The sequence below is a fragment of the Stegostoma tigrinum genome, chromosome 13 (genome assembly GCF_030684315.1).
Source record: "Stegostoma tigrinum isolate sSteTig4 chromosome 13, sSteTig4.hap1, whole genome shotgun sequence".
Taxonomy (NCBI): domain Eukaryota; kingdom Metazoa; phylum Chordata; class Chondrichthyes; order Orectolobiformes; family Stegostomatidae; genus Stegostoma; species Stegostoma tigrinum.
The window spans coordinates 11,645,990-11,662,323 of NC_081366.1; the positions used below are offsets into that span (position 1 = coordinate 11,645,990).

Consider the following 16,334-nt stretch of genomic DNA (forward strand, 5'->3'; position numbering starts at 1 on the left):
CCTGCACGAAATTTCACAGCAGTTTTGCAGGTTGATTAGAGGCAAAAAAGATGTTGCACAAAATTAGTAAGTTTGTTAGAGCAGTGAGCAGGTCACTGAACCAGCAGTGCAGCAAGAAGCTTAGTAAGCGCATGTCAACAGTATAACAGCTTATTTCAATTATTGATATAAAACATACAAAAGCATTTCACAATGATCAAATCAACAGATCCTAGTCCGATGAAGACGAATACTTCAAGGCAAACTTTGCATACGAGCCCTACACACTAGTTCAGCATTATTCTAACTCTATGGAAATCTTCAAATATAACAATGAGCAAGTGTTTTTCTTGTTTAAAATGCACCTTAAGTTTTCTTTAAACTCTCATGAAACTGAATAAAGACCTTTTGGGCAAGGTGTGAGAAGAGAAGGAGAAAAGAACATTCAAATAGATGCAACTTTATGTGGAACATGGCAAAGCCAAACTATTCACTGTGTTGGAAAAATTTTTTTTTGCCACATGGTGGCAGCAAATTCAAGACAACTCTGCATTTCATATTTCGATCGACCAGTTCAGAGATGTTACTACACAACCCCAGAAGTGAGACTTGAACCCAGGTGTCCTGGCCTAGAAGTAGGGATACTACCACTACACCACACGTGCCCTTAAACCCATCATTTTTAAATACAACAGCATTGTCAGATCATATGATCTCAGATCAGAGATAATCAAATGGTTGGGTCAGCCTTCCTTTTTGTTAGGTATAATGGTATAGTCGAATGCATCAGGCGGCAAAAATATTAATTTTGCTGGGCATTTTTTAAAAAATGTCATTGGACCAAAAAGTATTAAATGTTCAATGTGACAGAAATGGAATATCTCACTATATCACTTGTTGGAATATTATTCCCAGATATTCTTGTATCACCCTTCTTTTCAAATAAACAAGCATAAAAATTCCATTAGTGGCAACACCAATGAATTGGCTTCTCCTTCATGAGGGAAGAACAACACCACTGCTTAATACTTTGTGTCCTTTGTCAGGCACTTCTCCTTTTGTTATTGATTACTGAAAACCTTACTGGTTACAGTGACGTTCATTTCTCTGGATTGTGGCATGGATTCTTCTTCCTGGCTCAACGGTGAACTTCCCAGAAAACGGAGTGGTTCGAGACTGATGGAACCATTACCCGTCACATCAATAGGCATGGATCTCTGATTGGAGGGTGATTCTCTGACTGATCTCTCCATATCAAGCGCTGAATTCTCTGCACAGCGTACATCTGGCTGCAAGGTACCAAATAACTGTTCATTTAACAATTGACAAGCACATCAAGGAAAATGTTTTAAACATATTTTAATCTAAGATGTGGACATAATCCTGACTTAAGCCTCCAGCCAGTATTGGTTTGAAGGCGCTGGTTTCCTTCACTCTGAGCTACAAATTACACAAGACCATAGTTTTAATTACCTCTGTCTGCTTCCATGTACAAAACACACACACACAGATAAAATTAAAGAAAGGGACATTTCCACAACAATGGCATATTTGGGATGTTCCAAACACAAGTATAATCTAATTACCTTTTATCACAATTTTCTCCAAACACCATGATTCCTTATTTCCCTATAAAGGGGCTTCCATATTTACAAAAGTGCTTTTAGCTGCCTTGATTGGTAAATAGCATAAATGATCAGAGTATCTTTTTGAATTAATTGGAGATCTTCTGTCCCGACCAAAAGTTCAAGAAAAGACAACTATTATGTAATTTTTCTCCCTTCTAACTTTGACCTCATCAGACATTGGTACATGTAGATTAAAGGATAATTAAAGGTCTGCTTATATTTGCATTTTCTTCAGATGCTTTCATTTATATTACATTTAACACTTGAAGCGCCAAAATGAAAAAAGTCATACCTCTAAAACATGTCAATTCCAGAATCAAGTATTTACAAATAAGATATTTTCTTATTTTATATAAACTAGTCTCCACCCCCCCCCACCCCCCACTCCAGCTCTGTCTCAATCTCATTTGAGGAAATTACTGTCCCTTTAAAACTCGCACATCCTTTGTTGTGAAGTTAGGCTACCAAGCTTTCAACTTTAGCACAGTTTATGGCGACCTGTTCCATTACATGCTAACCACACAATTTGAAGATGATTGCTGGTATGGATTTTTTCTTTCATCTGCAAGCACATATTTGGCTTTCAATCCTTCAGGCAACTTTAGCTGGCACAGCAATGTGACAACAAAAGTCAGAAGTCAGATTTCAACAGGGCATTTATGGAACTGTGATATAAAATTTCTCAATAAAATTACTGAAATAAATATCTTAATGAGAGAATGCAAAATTACCATCTTCAGCATGCTAGTATAACCTAGCTGAATTGGATGAAAGATTTAAGAATAACTAAAATCTATTTTTATTTTTTAAAACTATACCTGCTCTCTCGCTGCTACATTATTAATGAGACCTGGAAAGGACATCTAACATAGCCTATGCTCTAGAGGAATCTCATTTCATTTTTCTGTAAATTCGAATAGACAGTAACAGGATAAACAGATTAATAAAACTTGTATTTACCCCTAACAGCAATCCAAGGGCTTTCAGGATGTTTTGTTTGCAGATGGGGCAAGTATAATGTTCATTCAACCAGGGATCAACACAATGTTTATGGAAGACATGCCTGAAACAAGACAAAACATGATTAGTTTTGAAAGACACATGACAGTAAATGCTACAATGTATTATATAGCTGCTTTGCTCCATTCTAAAGCTCAATCAGCAATATGAATGAACAAGTATTTTAACTAAGTAAACAGACTATTACATTGAGGAGGTTTCAGAATAACATGCTTAGCAAGATAAGTTTAAAAGACTCCAAATCAGAGCAATTTTCACATCTTCTGAAAACAAACTGTTAATGTAGATGCTATATATTTACAGAATCTGCCTGTTGTAGCTGACTGAATCTACAGCAAATTCTTAATGCGGCTGACACACAATATAAGCTGCAAGATGGTTAAGAGGTTATAATAGGTAGTGACTGACAAACCAGGAGCAAATTGGCTGCTCACTGATTTCTTCAAAGATGCAGCATACACCGATATTATTTTGAATAGTTAGACTTAGTGCAATTAGCTTGAGTTTACTAATTTCCCTAAGGAACTGAAGAGAATTTTCAAGAAGTGTTCCTAAATTAGACTTTGGCAATGGTGTCTTGTGTTTGACAGAAGTTTAGGACTTCTAAAACTTTGTTTACAGTGTGCAAGCATCACTGGCAAGGCTAGTTTTTATTGCCCATTCCTAACTGCCTTGAGAAAGTACTGGCGTGCAACTTTCTTGAACTATTGCAATCCGTCTGGTGTAGGCACACCAACATTGCTGTTAAACGGGGTGGTCCAGACCTTAGACCCTGCAACAGTGAAGGAATAGCAATGCATTTCCAAGTTAGGAAAATGCATGATTTAGTTGGGATCTTGTAGGTGGCAGCGTTCACATGCACCTCTTCATAATTCTAGGCAGTTGAGGTCACTGATTTGGAAGGTGTTATTGAAGAAGTCTTTGAAAAGTCATTGAAATGCTATTGTGTAACTAGTACACATTCATGATGTGCCAACGGCAAACTTGAAACTTAGTGGAGGATCGATGCCAATCAGGTGGGTTGTATTGTCTTGCACGTTCAGCTGTTTCTGTTTCACAAAAACTAAGTTCAACAGGCAAATGGAAAGTATTCCATTGCACATTACGAAATACAGTGAAGAGACAGTACAGTTGTATAGATCTAGAACTCAGGAATGAATAAACAGTTAACTGTTGCAAGAATATAGAGCTGAGGATAAAATCGGATCAGACATAGTTTTATTGAATGGCAAAGCAGGCTTGTAGGGCTGAGTGACCTACTCTTGTTCTTCATTCAAATGGTGGAGCCAGGACTCAAAAATTCCTGGGGGGCAGAGAATGTTGGAGGAAGCCATGAGGAACTCAGAAGAAGCTTGAGCATATTGATACATCACTGCAACTGAGGCAGTGGAGGTTTCAAAAGCCTACATACCACACTTGCTGAGTGCAACTGTGCAAGGAAAGAGCTCAGGCAAAGATCCAGAGGCAATTCAGCCTGGTGAAGCCAGGTGTCAACGAAGAGCTGGAGTTAAGGTCAGAACTGTATACATGAAGAATTGTAATCTATTGCGAAATTTCATGAGATTTGTTGAGCCACTGCAGGGCATCTGTTGTGAAATTAGTGGAATCCAGCTTGATCACATTTACTATTTGAAATGTGGTTTGGGGTATTCAATCTCATTCTAACATCCATATTTGTGAGTTGCTAATGTGCAACAGAAATAAGTTGTACATGTATTATAGAATATATTACTGTTCTAATCTTGTAGAGCAAAGTTTACTTTGGTTTGCTCAAAACTGTAGAATCTCATGGTTTTACTCTCTTTGCAAGTCCCCTGGATGCATATTTTGTCTACTTTAAAAATAAAAGTTACTGATTCCTAACAAGATTGTAAATTTGGCAGTCACCTTCAGATTTGTAATATTCTGTCTTTTGCATTCATGGTCTCAACTCTGTCATTTTTCAGGCTGGAGATAAATTGTGGAGCCTTCTCCTCCTGTCATCTGTTTAATTGTCCATCATTCACAAATGGATGAGTGGGGGTTGCAGAGCTTTAATCTGATCCATAAACTATGGGGGAAATGCTTGGCTCAGACTATAGAATCCATTTTCAAAGTTTAGCACACATGAAACCAGATGTAACTTCACTAAACTGGCATTTCATTTTTAGATACCCTTTTGGCTGCTCCTGTTATTCTCATCTACATTTTGTCATCGTTTACCAAGAAGCCAGAGCATCATCTCGGTTCAAAGTGTGGGAAATAAGGACCACAAGGTTACAAATCATGATGGAATACAATTTTGTTGCTACTGATGGCCTACAGTTCCTAAATGACGTATTGTTTTGAATGATTAGGTCTGATCTGAATCTAGGCCGTTTCACAAAATAGTAGTGTCACACAAGATAAAGTTGGTGGTTGTTTTTTTTTTGCGGAGGGCCTGGTGGGGAGCAGGATTGCAGGGAGAAGCACTCAGTTTGCCAACAGGCCTCAATGTGCATTAAAATTGCACAGTGATCACTTTCAATCTGATTATTTTTGTTGGCTGTCCCACAATTTGTAGACCATGTCTACAGTGTCTGCTATAGATCTTCATGTGACTAAACAAGCTGATTCTCAACCCACAGATCTAGAACACATAGGACAGAAAGTTCGATGAGATACTGAGATCCCAGGGCAGGATTTGTTTCCTTTTCTTCTGCACTACCGCTCTGCATCGTCATTATGCAGTTTGGACTTGAAGCATGATGGAAAAGTTGTTGCCATTTTGAATGGCTCCTAGCAAAATCCTCCTAGTCATTCATGTCATGCTGCTGCAGTTTTAGAAAAGCTTCAGAGTGCCCTTGAAACATTTGATTTCTTCTCCTCTGGAACACTGGCCACAAAGAATTGAGAAAGCAAGACCTTGCAGCATATGGTTGTGGCAATCTGCAAACTGTGAAGACCTTGCCTGTGTGGCCAAATTTTGACCGAACTCCATCTACAGGTTCACTGATGACACCACCATCGCAGGCTGGATATCAAAAAATGACAAGGTAGAGTGCTTGGTGGCACGCTGTAAACTTAACAATCTCTGCGTCAACATTAGCAAAATTAAAGAGCTGATCATTGACTTCAGGAAGCAAGGAGGCGGACATGCCCGTGCCCCTGCCTACATCAACACAAGTGTGGTGGAGATGGTCGAGATCGCCAAGGTCCTAGGAGTGATAATCAACAACGATTTGTCCTGGATCACCCCCGTTGATGTTACAGTGAAGAAGAGACAACAATGCCTCTTCCTCCTCAGAAGGCTAAGGAAATTCAGCATATCCATAAGGACTCTCACCAACCATTACAGATGCACCACAGAAAGCATTCTATCTGGATGCATCAGGGCTTGGTATAGCAATTGATCTTTCCAGGATGGTAAGAAATTACAGAAGATCATGAACACAGCCCAGTCTACCATGTGAGCCAACCTTCATTCCAGTGATGCCACCTCTGCTTCTCGCTGCCTCAGAAAGGCAGCCAACTTCAAAGACCCCACCTACCATGGTTATAATCTCTTCCAACCTCTTCTGTCAGGCAAATGATACAAAATCTTAAACAACTATATCAACAGGTTCAAGAACAGCTTCTTCCTCACTGTTATTAGACTTCCGAATGGATCTCTCAAATTTTAAATTTAATATTGCTTTTTCTGCACCTTCTTTGAAGCCATAACTTTGTATTGCTCACTCTGTTCGGTCACGCTATGATCTTTGAATGGTATGACCTGCCTGTACTGCATGCAAAACAACTTTTCACTGTACCTAGGTACATGTGTGACAATAATAAATCAAATCAAAACAAATAAATATATATATTTATATTCAAGAGGGGAACAAAGGCTAGTATATTCTTGAAGCCAGTTCCACATTTGGAAGATATGGCAGAGGAATTGTCTCAAGCACTCTCGTGTTGCTGACACAGTCTACATCACACTGCAACATAGGTGTGGCGATGTGAAATGCTCTGCATGCTGCCAATTTTATTCACTTGCAGTGGCCTTTGTTATTTGATGGTCAGTGCTGTAGTTTGTAGAAGATTGGCATGGTGCAGATGCCCTGTTGCTAGATATCCTTGTCAACGTTTGCCTTTGAGATGTGGAATATATGGGACATAAAATATGTAGATCACTGACTGTCGTGTTAGGTGGATCTGCAAAATTTAGATTTGAGAGGAACAAGTGAAGTAGGTTTTACCTTGTACTCTTTACTCACTATCTGCTGCAAGCCCAGACTGGTAATTATATCCTTCAGAGTTAAGCCAGCTCAGTTATCATGGCATATTTGGTGTTAAACACAGAATGTACTCTGGGTAAGATGATATAAAGCCCATGGTACCGTCAGCATTTCCACCAGATGGTGTTCAACATGAGGGATTAATGACTTAACAAACAAGCAAGGGCAGTAGGTGGTAATGATCTGTTGCCATGAGATTTAGAGTCCGAAGTTCATGTTAAGAATCTCAAGATTACTCCCCAAAGCCTGTTAAATCAGCTACAAAGGCATAAGTCAGGAGTGTGATAACATACTCCCACTTGTCTGAATGATTCCAGCTCCACACCACCAAAGCAGGTCAATTCATACATGACAAAACACCACATTCAATTAGCACCCATTTACCACAGTAATCATTCATTGCTTCCACTAGTAGACCACTGTGGTGGCAGTACCCTCTATAAAATGAATACTAGGAGATTTCTTTGATATTTCCTTCCAGACCAGTGACCACTACCACCTAAAAGGACAAGGACAGCAATGTTGTATGACTTGAAGGAGAGGTGGCCACTTGCCACCTCTCCTTCAAGTCACACAACATTCTGAACTTGGGACTTGCTGTTCGTCCACCACTGCATGGTCAAAAACCAAGTACTTCCTTAACAGTACTGTAGGTGTACCTACAACACAGGGAGCGACAACTTATCAATATTCTGTTGGACCAATCTGGGATGTTGGCTGATATTGTTTAATTTAGCCTGTGGAACAGCTCATGTAACTTTGATGCAAGTCCCCAGTTGCTTTAGAGGAAGACTTTACAGTGGCATGTGAGCTGCACGTGCTGTCATTGTGTTCAAGACAAAGAACAAAGAAAATTACAGTACAGGAACAGACCTTTGGCACTCCAAGCCTGCGCCGATCCAGATCCTTTATCTAAACCTGTCGCCTATTTTCCAAGTGATAACGGGAACTGCAGATGTTGGAGAATCCAAGATAACAAAGCGTGGAGCTGGATGAACACAGCAGGCCAAGCAGCATCTCAGGAGCGCAAAAGCTGACGTTTCGGGCCGAGACCCTTCAAAGGGTCTCGGCCCGAAACGTCAGCTTTTGCGCTCCTGAGATGCTGCTTGGCCTGCTGTGTTCATCCAGCTCCACGCTTTGTTAGCCTATTTTCCAAGGATTAGTATCCCTCTGCTCCCTGCTCATTAATGTATCTGTCTAGATATATCTTAAAAGACACGATCATGCCCACCTCTACCACCTCCGCTGGCAACGTGTTCCAGGCACCCACCACCCTCTGCGTGATGAACTTTCCACGCATATCTCCCTTAAACTTTTCTCCCTCAGCTTGAAAATCGTGACCCCTAGTAATTGAGTCCCCTACTGGGAAAAAGCTTTTGCTATCCACCCTATCTATACCTCTCGTGATTTTGTAGACCTCAATCAGGTCCCCCCTCAACCTCCATCCTTCTAATGTAAGGAATCATAATCTTCTCAACCTCTCTTCATAGCTAGCGCCCTCCATATCAGGCAACATCCTGATGAACCTCCTCCGCACCCAAATCCTTTTGTTAATGTGGCGACCAGAACCGCACGCAGCATTCCAAATGTGGCCGAACCAAAGTCCTGTAACGTGATCTGCCAACTCTTGTACTCAATACCCCATCTGATGAATGAAAGCATGCCATATGCCTTCTTGACCATTCTATCAACCTGCGTTGCCACCTTCAGGGTACAATGGACCTGAACAACCAGATCTCTCTGTGCATCAATTTTCCCCAGGGCTTTTCCATTTACCATATAGTTCGCCCTTGAATTGAATCTTCCAAAATGCATCACCTTGCATTTTCTTGGATTGAAGTCTATCTGCCATTTCTCCACCCAACTCTCCAATCTATTTATATTCTGCTGCATTCCCCGACAGTCCCCTTCAGTATCTGCTACTCCACCAATTTTAGTGTAATCTGCAAACTTGCTAATCAGACCATCTGTACCTTACACCAGATCATTTATGTGTGTATCACAAACAACAGTGGTCCCAATACAGATCTCAATACAAATCAAGAGCATAACAATAAGCCATTGTCCACTGGGATTGCAAATGGGTGAGCAAAGTGGCAATGAATATGATTTATGCACAAGGACTGAATCTGAAGGGGCAGACTTGATGCTTTTCCTGTTACCTTCCTTATTTTGCCTTTTGGGTGATTGATTATGTTGTTTTGTTTAACACTAGGATGAATAATGTGGAGAGCAATGTTATGAGAAAATACAATTTGCAACAACCTTTTACGGTGACATAATTAATGCCATATGCAACATTTGACACTTATGTGATCATTCAACTTCTGATCAGGAAGATCTTGATAAAGGATGTCGAATAAAGGTTTAGTAAATTATTTTCTTATTGTCAGTTTCAACCCATCAAAATTGATAGCAAATTTTCAGTTCCACTGGATGTCAATTTCTGTATTATGATACTGGGTAGAGATGTGCTCTGAATGAGGTCACTCCCATCAATAACACGTAAATGCAACTGAATGATTCAAATGCAATAAAGCTTTGATAAAAAGCTCATTATTCTGGTTGAATTGCTAAAATACAGGATGCTAAAATACACTTAAACACATTCATTCCCAGAAGGAAACAAAAACAACTTCAATATTGATTATTTTTAAAATTGGATTTCTTGAATTTATTTCTTTTTGGGCAGACTTATGTAAAACATTGGCAACAATAAAATAAACTGCACTGTGGATTTAGCCATTTAGCATTTTAACAAGTATAGAATGACTTAAAGCTGAAAAATGCCCTCCCCTGGTTCTGTTGCTTTCCAGTTTAATTTTCCAATCATTATCTTGGCAGACCTTAAACAGCTAGAATCAGGACATAGCTGCGCAATTTAAGTCTCAAAATAAGAGCATACTCTGCAAATATACTCAACACTTTTATTTAGGCTCTCAAATGAAACAGCTGTACCCCGAAGTCAAATCCACAGATTCAGCTGAAACTTCACTCACTGCTTTATTTAAAGAACAGGAAACAGCCGTTTAGATCCTTGTGTCTGTTCCACAATGCAATTATTGCAGACATGTACCTCAACTTTATTAACCTGCCATTGCTCTGTCTCTCTCAATAATATTATTTAAAAAATCATAGCAAATTCGGTGCCGGAAAAATACAATGGGGTCCCAAATTCTAGAGTCTAATTAAGGGAGGTGTTTCAGACTTTCATGACCATTCGTAAGAGGTGTTGCTTCCTGACTTCAGTTAAGTAGCCTGGCTCTAATTTGATGATTATGTCCACAATGCTCTTGACTCTAGTTTCTTACCAGAGGAAATTGTTTCTATCAATTTTACAAAATTCTTTAATCATTATAAGCATTTCAATCAGATCATTCTTCAACTTTCCAAACTCAAGGAAATACAAACCAACCTGTGCTCATACATCCTGCTATGATTCTGCACTGCATCACTACGAAGGTTAATATTTCATCTGACACCCAAAATTAAATTCATCCTAGATAAGGCTACATCTCACCAAACCATCAGTTCCACACTTCTGAAATACAAGCCTAGAGTTAAAAGGGTGACATTTAAATACCTCGAGATCTAATTCCTTACTTTGGTTACTTTTGAAGCTCACTGAAGTAACTATGCTAAATATTAAAAAATTGCGCAGTAAATAGCAAGGGAAAGGTTAATGTGACCATGTCGTATCTATGAATATGTATTTCTTTTTAAAGAATTGTTGATTAGGAGTCAAATCCTTCATTTTAAAAAAAGGTACAAATTTATCACAAAGGCAATTATATAATTTATACATCATCTGGGATTTGGATTTTAAAACAGAGGCAGAGAGATTTTGGTCAGTTCTGGGAAAGCAATTTAAAAAAAAAGGCCAGAAAGTCTGATTAATCCCTGAGGCACTTGTAGAGACAGTTGTTTTGTCTTGTGAGGAGGGATTAAGGAAACTTATTCTGAATTCCCTACGGCATTGAAGAATGAGAAATGATTTACTAGGATGCTGCCTGGATGCGCTGTAAGGACAGGCTAGAAAAACTGAGTTGATTTCCGTGGAGCAGTGGAGGGAGACTGGAGAGAAGTCTATAAAATTTATGAGATGCATACCTAGGGTTGATAGTCAAAATCTTTTTCCCAGAATTTAAATGTCTAAAACTAGAGGGCATGCATTTAAGGTGAGGGGGCAAATGTTCAAAGATGATGTGAGGGGCCATTTTCCTTTTTACACAGAGTGGTAGGAGTCTGGAACACTGCCGGGGTGGAGGAGGAGGGAGATATGATAGGGGCATTTGAAAACTTTTAGATAAGCACATGACTATGCAAGGATTGGAGGGATATGGACCAAGGGCAGGCAGAAGGGATCAGCTTAATTTCACATCATGTTCAGCACAATATCATTGGGTTGAAGGGCCTGTTCCTGTACTATATTGTTTTCTGTTTTATGATTAGGGCTAGAGATATCAACAGGTTGTTTCTGCTGGCTAGTGATTCTAGATCCAGATAATATAAATTTTTGACATCTTACCCTGAGACTCATATAAAGATGATTTTTTTTTACCCAGAAGGTGATGAATCAGTTCAATTCTCCACCCTGGAGGGCTGTAGAAGCTCAATTATTGAGCATGTTAAAGACAGAAATTGCTAGTGCAATTAATTTCCAGAAACTTAAGGGATATGAAGATAGTGCATGAAAGTAGCATTGACATGATCAGCCATGATCTCGCATGGTGAGGCAGGCTTGAAGGGCTGAATATGACTTACTCTTGTTCTTGTGCCCTTGAACGAATATAAGTGTTTTGGAAGAGTGACCGAAATACATCCTTTCCAAGATGTCAAATGCCTGTGGTGTTAATGGAGGCAATGTTTATGTTGCTATGTTTATAGCAGACTATGCAGCATTAATTTAGCTTTTGATTTTAGTTCAAAAGAATTAGAGGTTGTTTAGAAGGGGGAACAGGTTCTACCTACAAAGAGAACCATGTTTTTAGTTCAAGCCAAACAGACATCCTAGCCAAATATTTTATTGTGTGAAGTTTCCAAAAAAAAGTTTGTTTAGAAGTGTTTACATTGTTAGAAATGGTTTAAGTGAACAAAATCAAAGGTTCTTGCCATCAGAATGGTAAAGGAATCGTACAGTAAAATCGTCTGAGCAGTCCAAGAAAAGGAAGCAAGAAAGGGACAATTAAGAAAGAATTAAAGAGTTTAAATAGGAACAATATTTGTGAGATTAAGTATCTGTAAAAAGGGTGGTGCTGGGAATCGAGGGGTGAAATTTTGATTTGCTATTTGGGTTACAATTATATCTTTGTTTTTTTTGAGTAATAAAGAGCATCTGCAGTCCTACAATAAATTATTTCAGTAATTAACCATCATAATAGCCAACTTTAAAAATTAAACATATGATCTTTGAAGCCAGGTCTCATTCTGGGATCCGACTTGCTTGGTTTTATCATAAGCCAGAGTCATAACACCTTTAAACAACAATTAAAAAAGAAACAGTGATGTAACAAGACATTTTCCCTAAAACGCTTAATAGCAGTCAGTCAGTGCCATGCTCCTTGTTTATAAGATCTGCCCATCCTCTAGGTCAGACCCTGGTGAACTCTCCTGCAAGTTACAAAATAAAATTTCAGGTACAGCAAGAGTTTCAGCTATCCTCTTACAATTTTATGATGACATTCAAAACGTACAAGTGTAAAGACTACAGCAAGTTTGTTCAATCATCTTACTGAATTATCTTCTAGTGAACTTGTCAGCTTTCATACAATTTTGTCCCCTATTCCCACGTCAAACTTGCTTTGAATGATTTAGTACAAGTGAAGGTCAGGAGGCAAATGAAATGATTCCTGTTTCCAGAACTCAAGTCACATTCCAAAGTCTAAATTCAAATACAGTTTGGCTAAATTCAGACTCAAGGTTGCCTCCAGAGTATCTTAATAATGCATTATCCTACCCAAACCTAAAGGAAAATTACGACAATTTGTGTTTTTAGCTGATTATTACAGCCATTCCATGATCAGGTATCATTTTAAAGGCTGAAAGGTGCAGATCCAAGTTCAGTAGAAATTGCATTGAATTCTAAAGAAAAAGCTTCAAAATGAAACCCTGTAATTCTCTCTGCCTCCACCTGATTTTAATTTCACTCTCCTGGTGTGTATGCTCCACTCAAACTTTCCAGCTACCTTTCCTCAATTAAACTTACCACTGGGGCGACCTATTCATTGCTCCCTCATATCTTGAGTTTATGGGAGATATGCTTGGAAAGTTCTTTACGCAGAGGGTGGTGGGTACCTGGAACGCATTGCCAGCGGAGGTGGTAGATGCAGACACGATTGTGTCTTTTAAGATGTATGTGGACAGGTACATGGACGGGCAGGGAGCAAAGGGATACAGACCCTTAGAAAATAGGTGACAGGTTTAGACAGAGGATCTTGACTGGTGCAAGCTTGGAGGGCCAAAGGGCCTGTTCCTGTGCTGTAATTTTCTTTGTTCTTTTCCTCAAATACAGCTGTACAATTCTCTTCAACCACTGAACAACGACCATGACTCATGGGATACTGTGCAGGGTATCAAGCCCATCTATTCCCAGCATCGTCACAAATGTGAAAAAATTTAGTCAAACTATCTGAATTCCCCAATTTACCTGACTGACAAACCTGGGTTAAAATGCTGTACTTCACAAGGCGAATTATCTTTAACTTGGAATTGCTAATTTAATGTTATAACTTAAAGTCTACCCCTTCCTAAACTCTCCCCTTCAATAACACCCAAACAAAGACAGACAAGACATAGAAACGAAGGGTGGAGAAAAAAAAAAATAATCAGGGAAGCAGTTTGATATCACCAGGCTGGAGCATAGGAGTTGATGAGTTATTTTCTTTCACTTATAATTCTTTAATGTTGACACAGGATTCTTTGCATAGCAATGCTGAGTTTTTTTAAATACCTCTATTAGGTCATCACTCAGCCTTATTTTGTCCAAAACAGGGTGACAACCCGTCCTCCTCTCCCGATTATGAAAACACACATTACTGGCTTTATTTTTGAATCTCTTCCTTGCATTCTCTCCAATGACAGAGTATTCTAATCAATTCCAGTCTTGCATAACCTCCCTTTCCTTCAGTTGTGTCAGCTACCTTAATCTTGCATTCTGTAGCTATCCTTTTAAAATTTCTATCTTGTCACCTTTAAAATGCACATCTATAACTACTTCCCTTGGGAATTACATTACTTCTTTTTATTATTTCTTTATTCATCACTTATGCGAAGAATTTTGGAATAGTTTTTGTTCAACAGGCACATAATTGCTGTTTTAAAATAATATTACAACAGAGAGACAACATAATCCTCTCCTGCAAAAAGTACACCATGAAGTGGCAACTGTTATCACACATATTGAAGAGCTTACTTGCATGGCAGAATCCTGACCACATCTTTAGATTTGTATCCCTCTATGCAGACTGCACAGTGGTCAAACTCTGGGTCAGTTTCCTGAAAAAGACAAAAATGTACAACTGAGTTAATAATTACTTGCAGTTAATAAGCTTTCGCTTTTTCTTTTAAAAGTCCTGATCAAAATTGCTCGTATCAGATACTACTTAAATTACACATTGGTACAGAAGGATGAAGTACATTAATAATTCCAATATTGAATGCAAAATCTTTCAAATATTGAAATCACAATTTATGTCACCACCTACGAGAAAGGAATATGTTAGATCACAATTCCCTAGATTGTGGATGCACCGAGATTACAGAAGCTGCAATTGTCCATTGTACCAGTTACAATTATTTGCGTACTTGTATCGGTGTACAGTTCAGTAGCACAGAAAGACAACAGAGCGGCTGGACTTTGACAGATTACAGAGCAGTCTATCTCCTTAACCAATGAGATTGAAGCTTGATAGCCAAACAAAGGAACAAAAGGAATTTGAGTGGAGTAGTTAATTCAGATACTGGAAGAGAAATTAAATAAAGAAATAAATATTAGATTAAGAGAAAGGCAAAGTAATGAGGAAGCAAAGAAAGAAAAGTAGTTTAAATGAATAATAGTTTACTACAAACAGAATTAAACTCCATCATTTCAACTGTTCCTATTCTTGGTTGCAGAGAGAGATTGGAATAAAATAGAATAGAATAGCAACTTATTGTCACGTGTATTTTTATAAAAAGGTTAAAAGTTTTATAAGTTGCTATGCCATGGCACCTAAATTAATGACGTGTCATAAATAAGAAGAAAAAAAAAGTTAAGTTTATCACAGTTCAATTAATGGCTCCTAGGTTTGGGATATGTTGGAAAACCAGGCCAAAATCACCATGTAGGCCCGGGATGAGACTGCCCTGTCACGCCGAGCCGAGACACCCATGCCAGGTTGTTCAAAGACACTGAAGCCATCGCTGAAGCAAGGATGAAACCTCCACATCAAGTTGAGACCTCCATGCTGGACTGCTGGAACAAGAATGCCACTCCAGGCTGAGACTGCACCAACCCCACACCTACCACCACCACCCTCCACCGCTCTCTCTCCTCCTCCACCCCCCCGCCTCACACCAAACTCCAGACATGGCCACCATACCAGAGAACTGCCTGTGAGGCCTATATTGCCATTCCTAGCCATTGGCGGCTACATTGCTGCTGGGCACGGGCCAGGAAATGTCGCCTTCCACTGAAGTAATTAGAATAATGTAAGCTACCATAATAAATGGAATTTACCATAATTTAAAAAGCATAGGAAGAAAATAAATGTTAAGCAGATGTAGTAGACGAGTTTCAGGCTCCTAGGTTGAGGAACTTGCACGTTGCGTAGCTACTCCGCCGCCATCTTGGGGAGAAAAACAGAATTCTATTAGGCAAAAATGTACTTAAGCTGATAAATAACAGGCGTCACTTTACACAAGTTTAATTGGTCATTAATGTTAAAGTGCAGAAACACAGCAAGATTGAGATTGGAAATGCTCTACTTATGGTCTTGGATTATAAACCGAGGGTGGGCTCCCATTGTCTTTGCTTAGTTAGCTCTCACTGCTTTCATTTTTTTGGGTGATAGCCCTATAATTGATAGAATTCCTGCCTCATACTAATCTCTAAAACCAGGTCCTGCCACAAAGCTGTAGCCAGTCAAAGTCAGTAGTTCCAGAAGGAGTGTGAGCACTGTTGGTGCTAGAGGCAGGCCAAGGAGGATGCTTTCAGCAATTGATCTGAATATCTACGTACATCTGCAATCTTGCTGGGCCAGGCTGATCCCTGAAAGAGGGTGCTTTGTGACTAGCAGGGCAAAGTGGGGAGGGCGAACATGGAGGTGGCAAAACTTTGATGAGGGGGTTTCCAAAGGACATGAGGTAGACAACAAAAACCCCTTAACTGCCTAGCATCCCACAAAAATAAAACAGCCAGACCGCATATGGAGCTCCAGAATCTCCTACAATCCATCAAATCAGAGCATTGATTTTCCCCTTAAGGATA

At 39.2% G+C, this 16,334-nt stretch overlaps 1 protein-coding gene across 5 annotated transcripts in view; it reads right to left on the bottom strand.

The window, feature by feature from the left end:
• Window positions 1-16,334, bottom strand: part of LOC125458256 (E3 ubiquitin-protein ligase RNF130) — a 137,740-nt gene that overhangs the window by 35,168 nt on the left and 86,238 nt on the right. For all 5 annotated transcript variants that reach the window (XM_048543376.2, XM_048543374.2, XM_048543373.2 and 2 more), the window contains exons 4-6: window positions 14,280-14,362; window positions 2,568-2,670; window positions 1,064-1,268 (exon numbers count right to left, since the gene is read on the bottom strand). In XM_048543376.2, coding sequence (XP_048399333.1) covers window positions 1,064-1,268; window positions 2,568-2,670; window positions 14,280-14,362 — 391 coding nt within the window. The remainder of the gene's footprint in view (window positions 1-1,063; window positions 1,269-2,567; window positions 2,671-14,279; window positions 14,363-16,334) is intronic.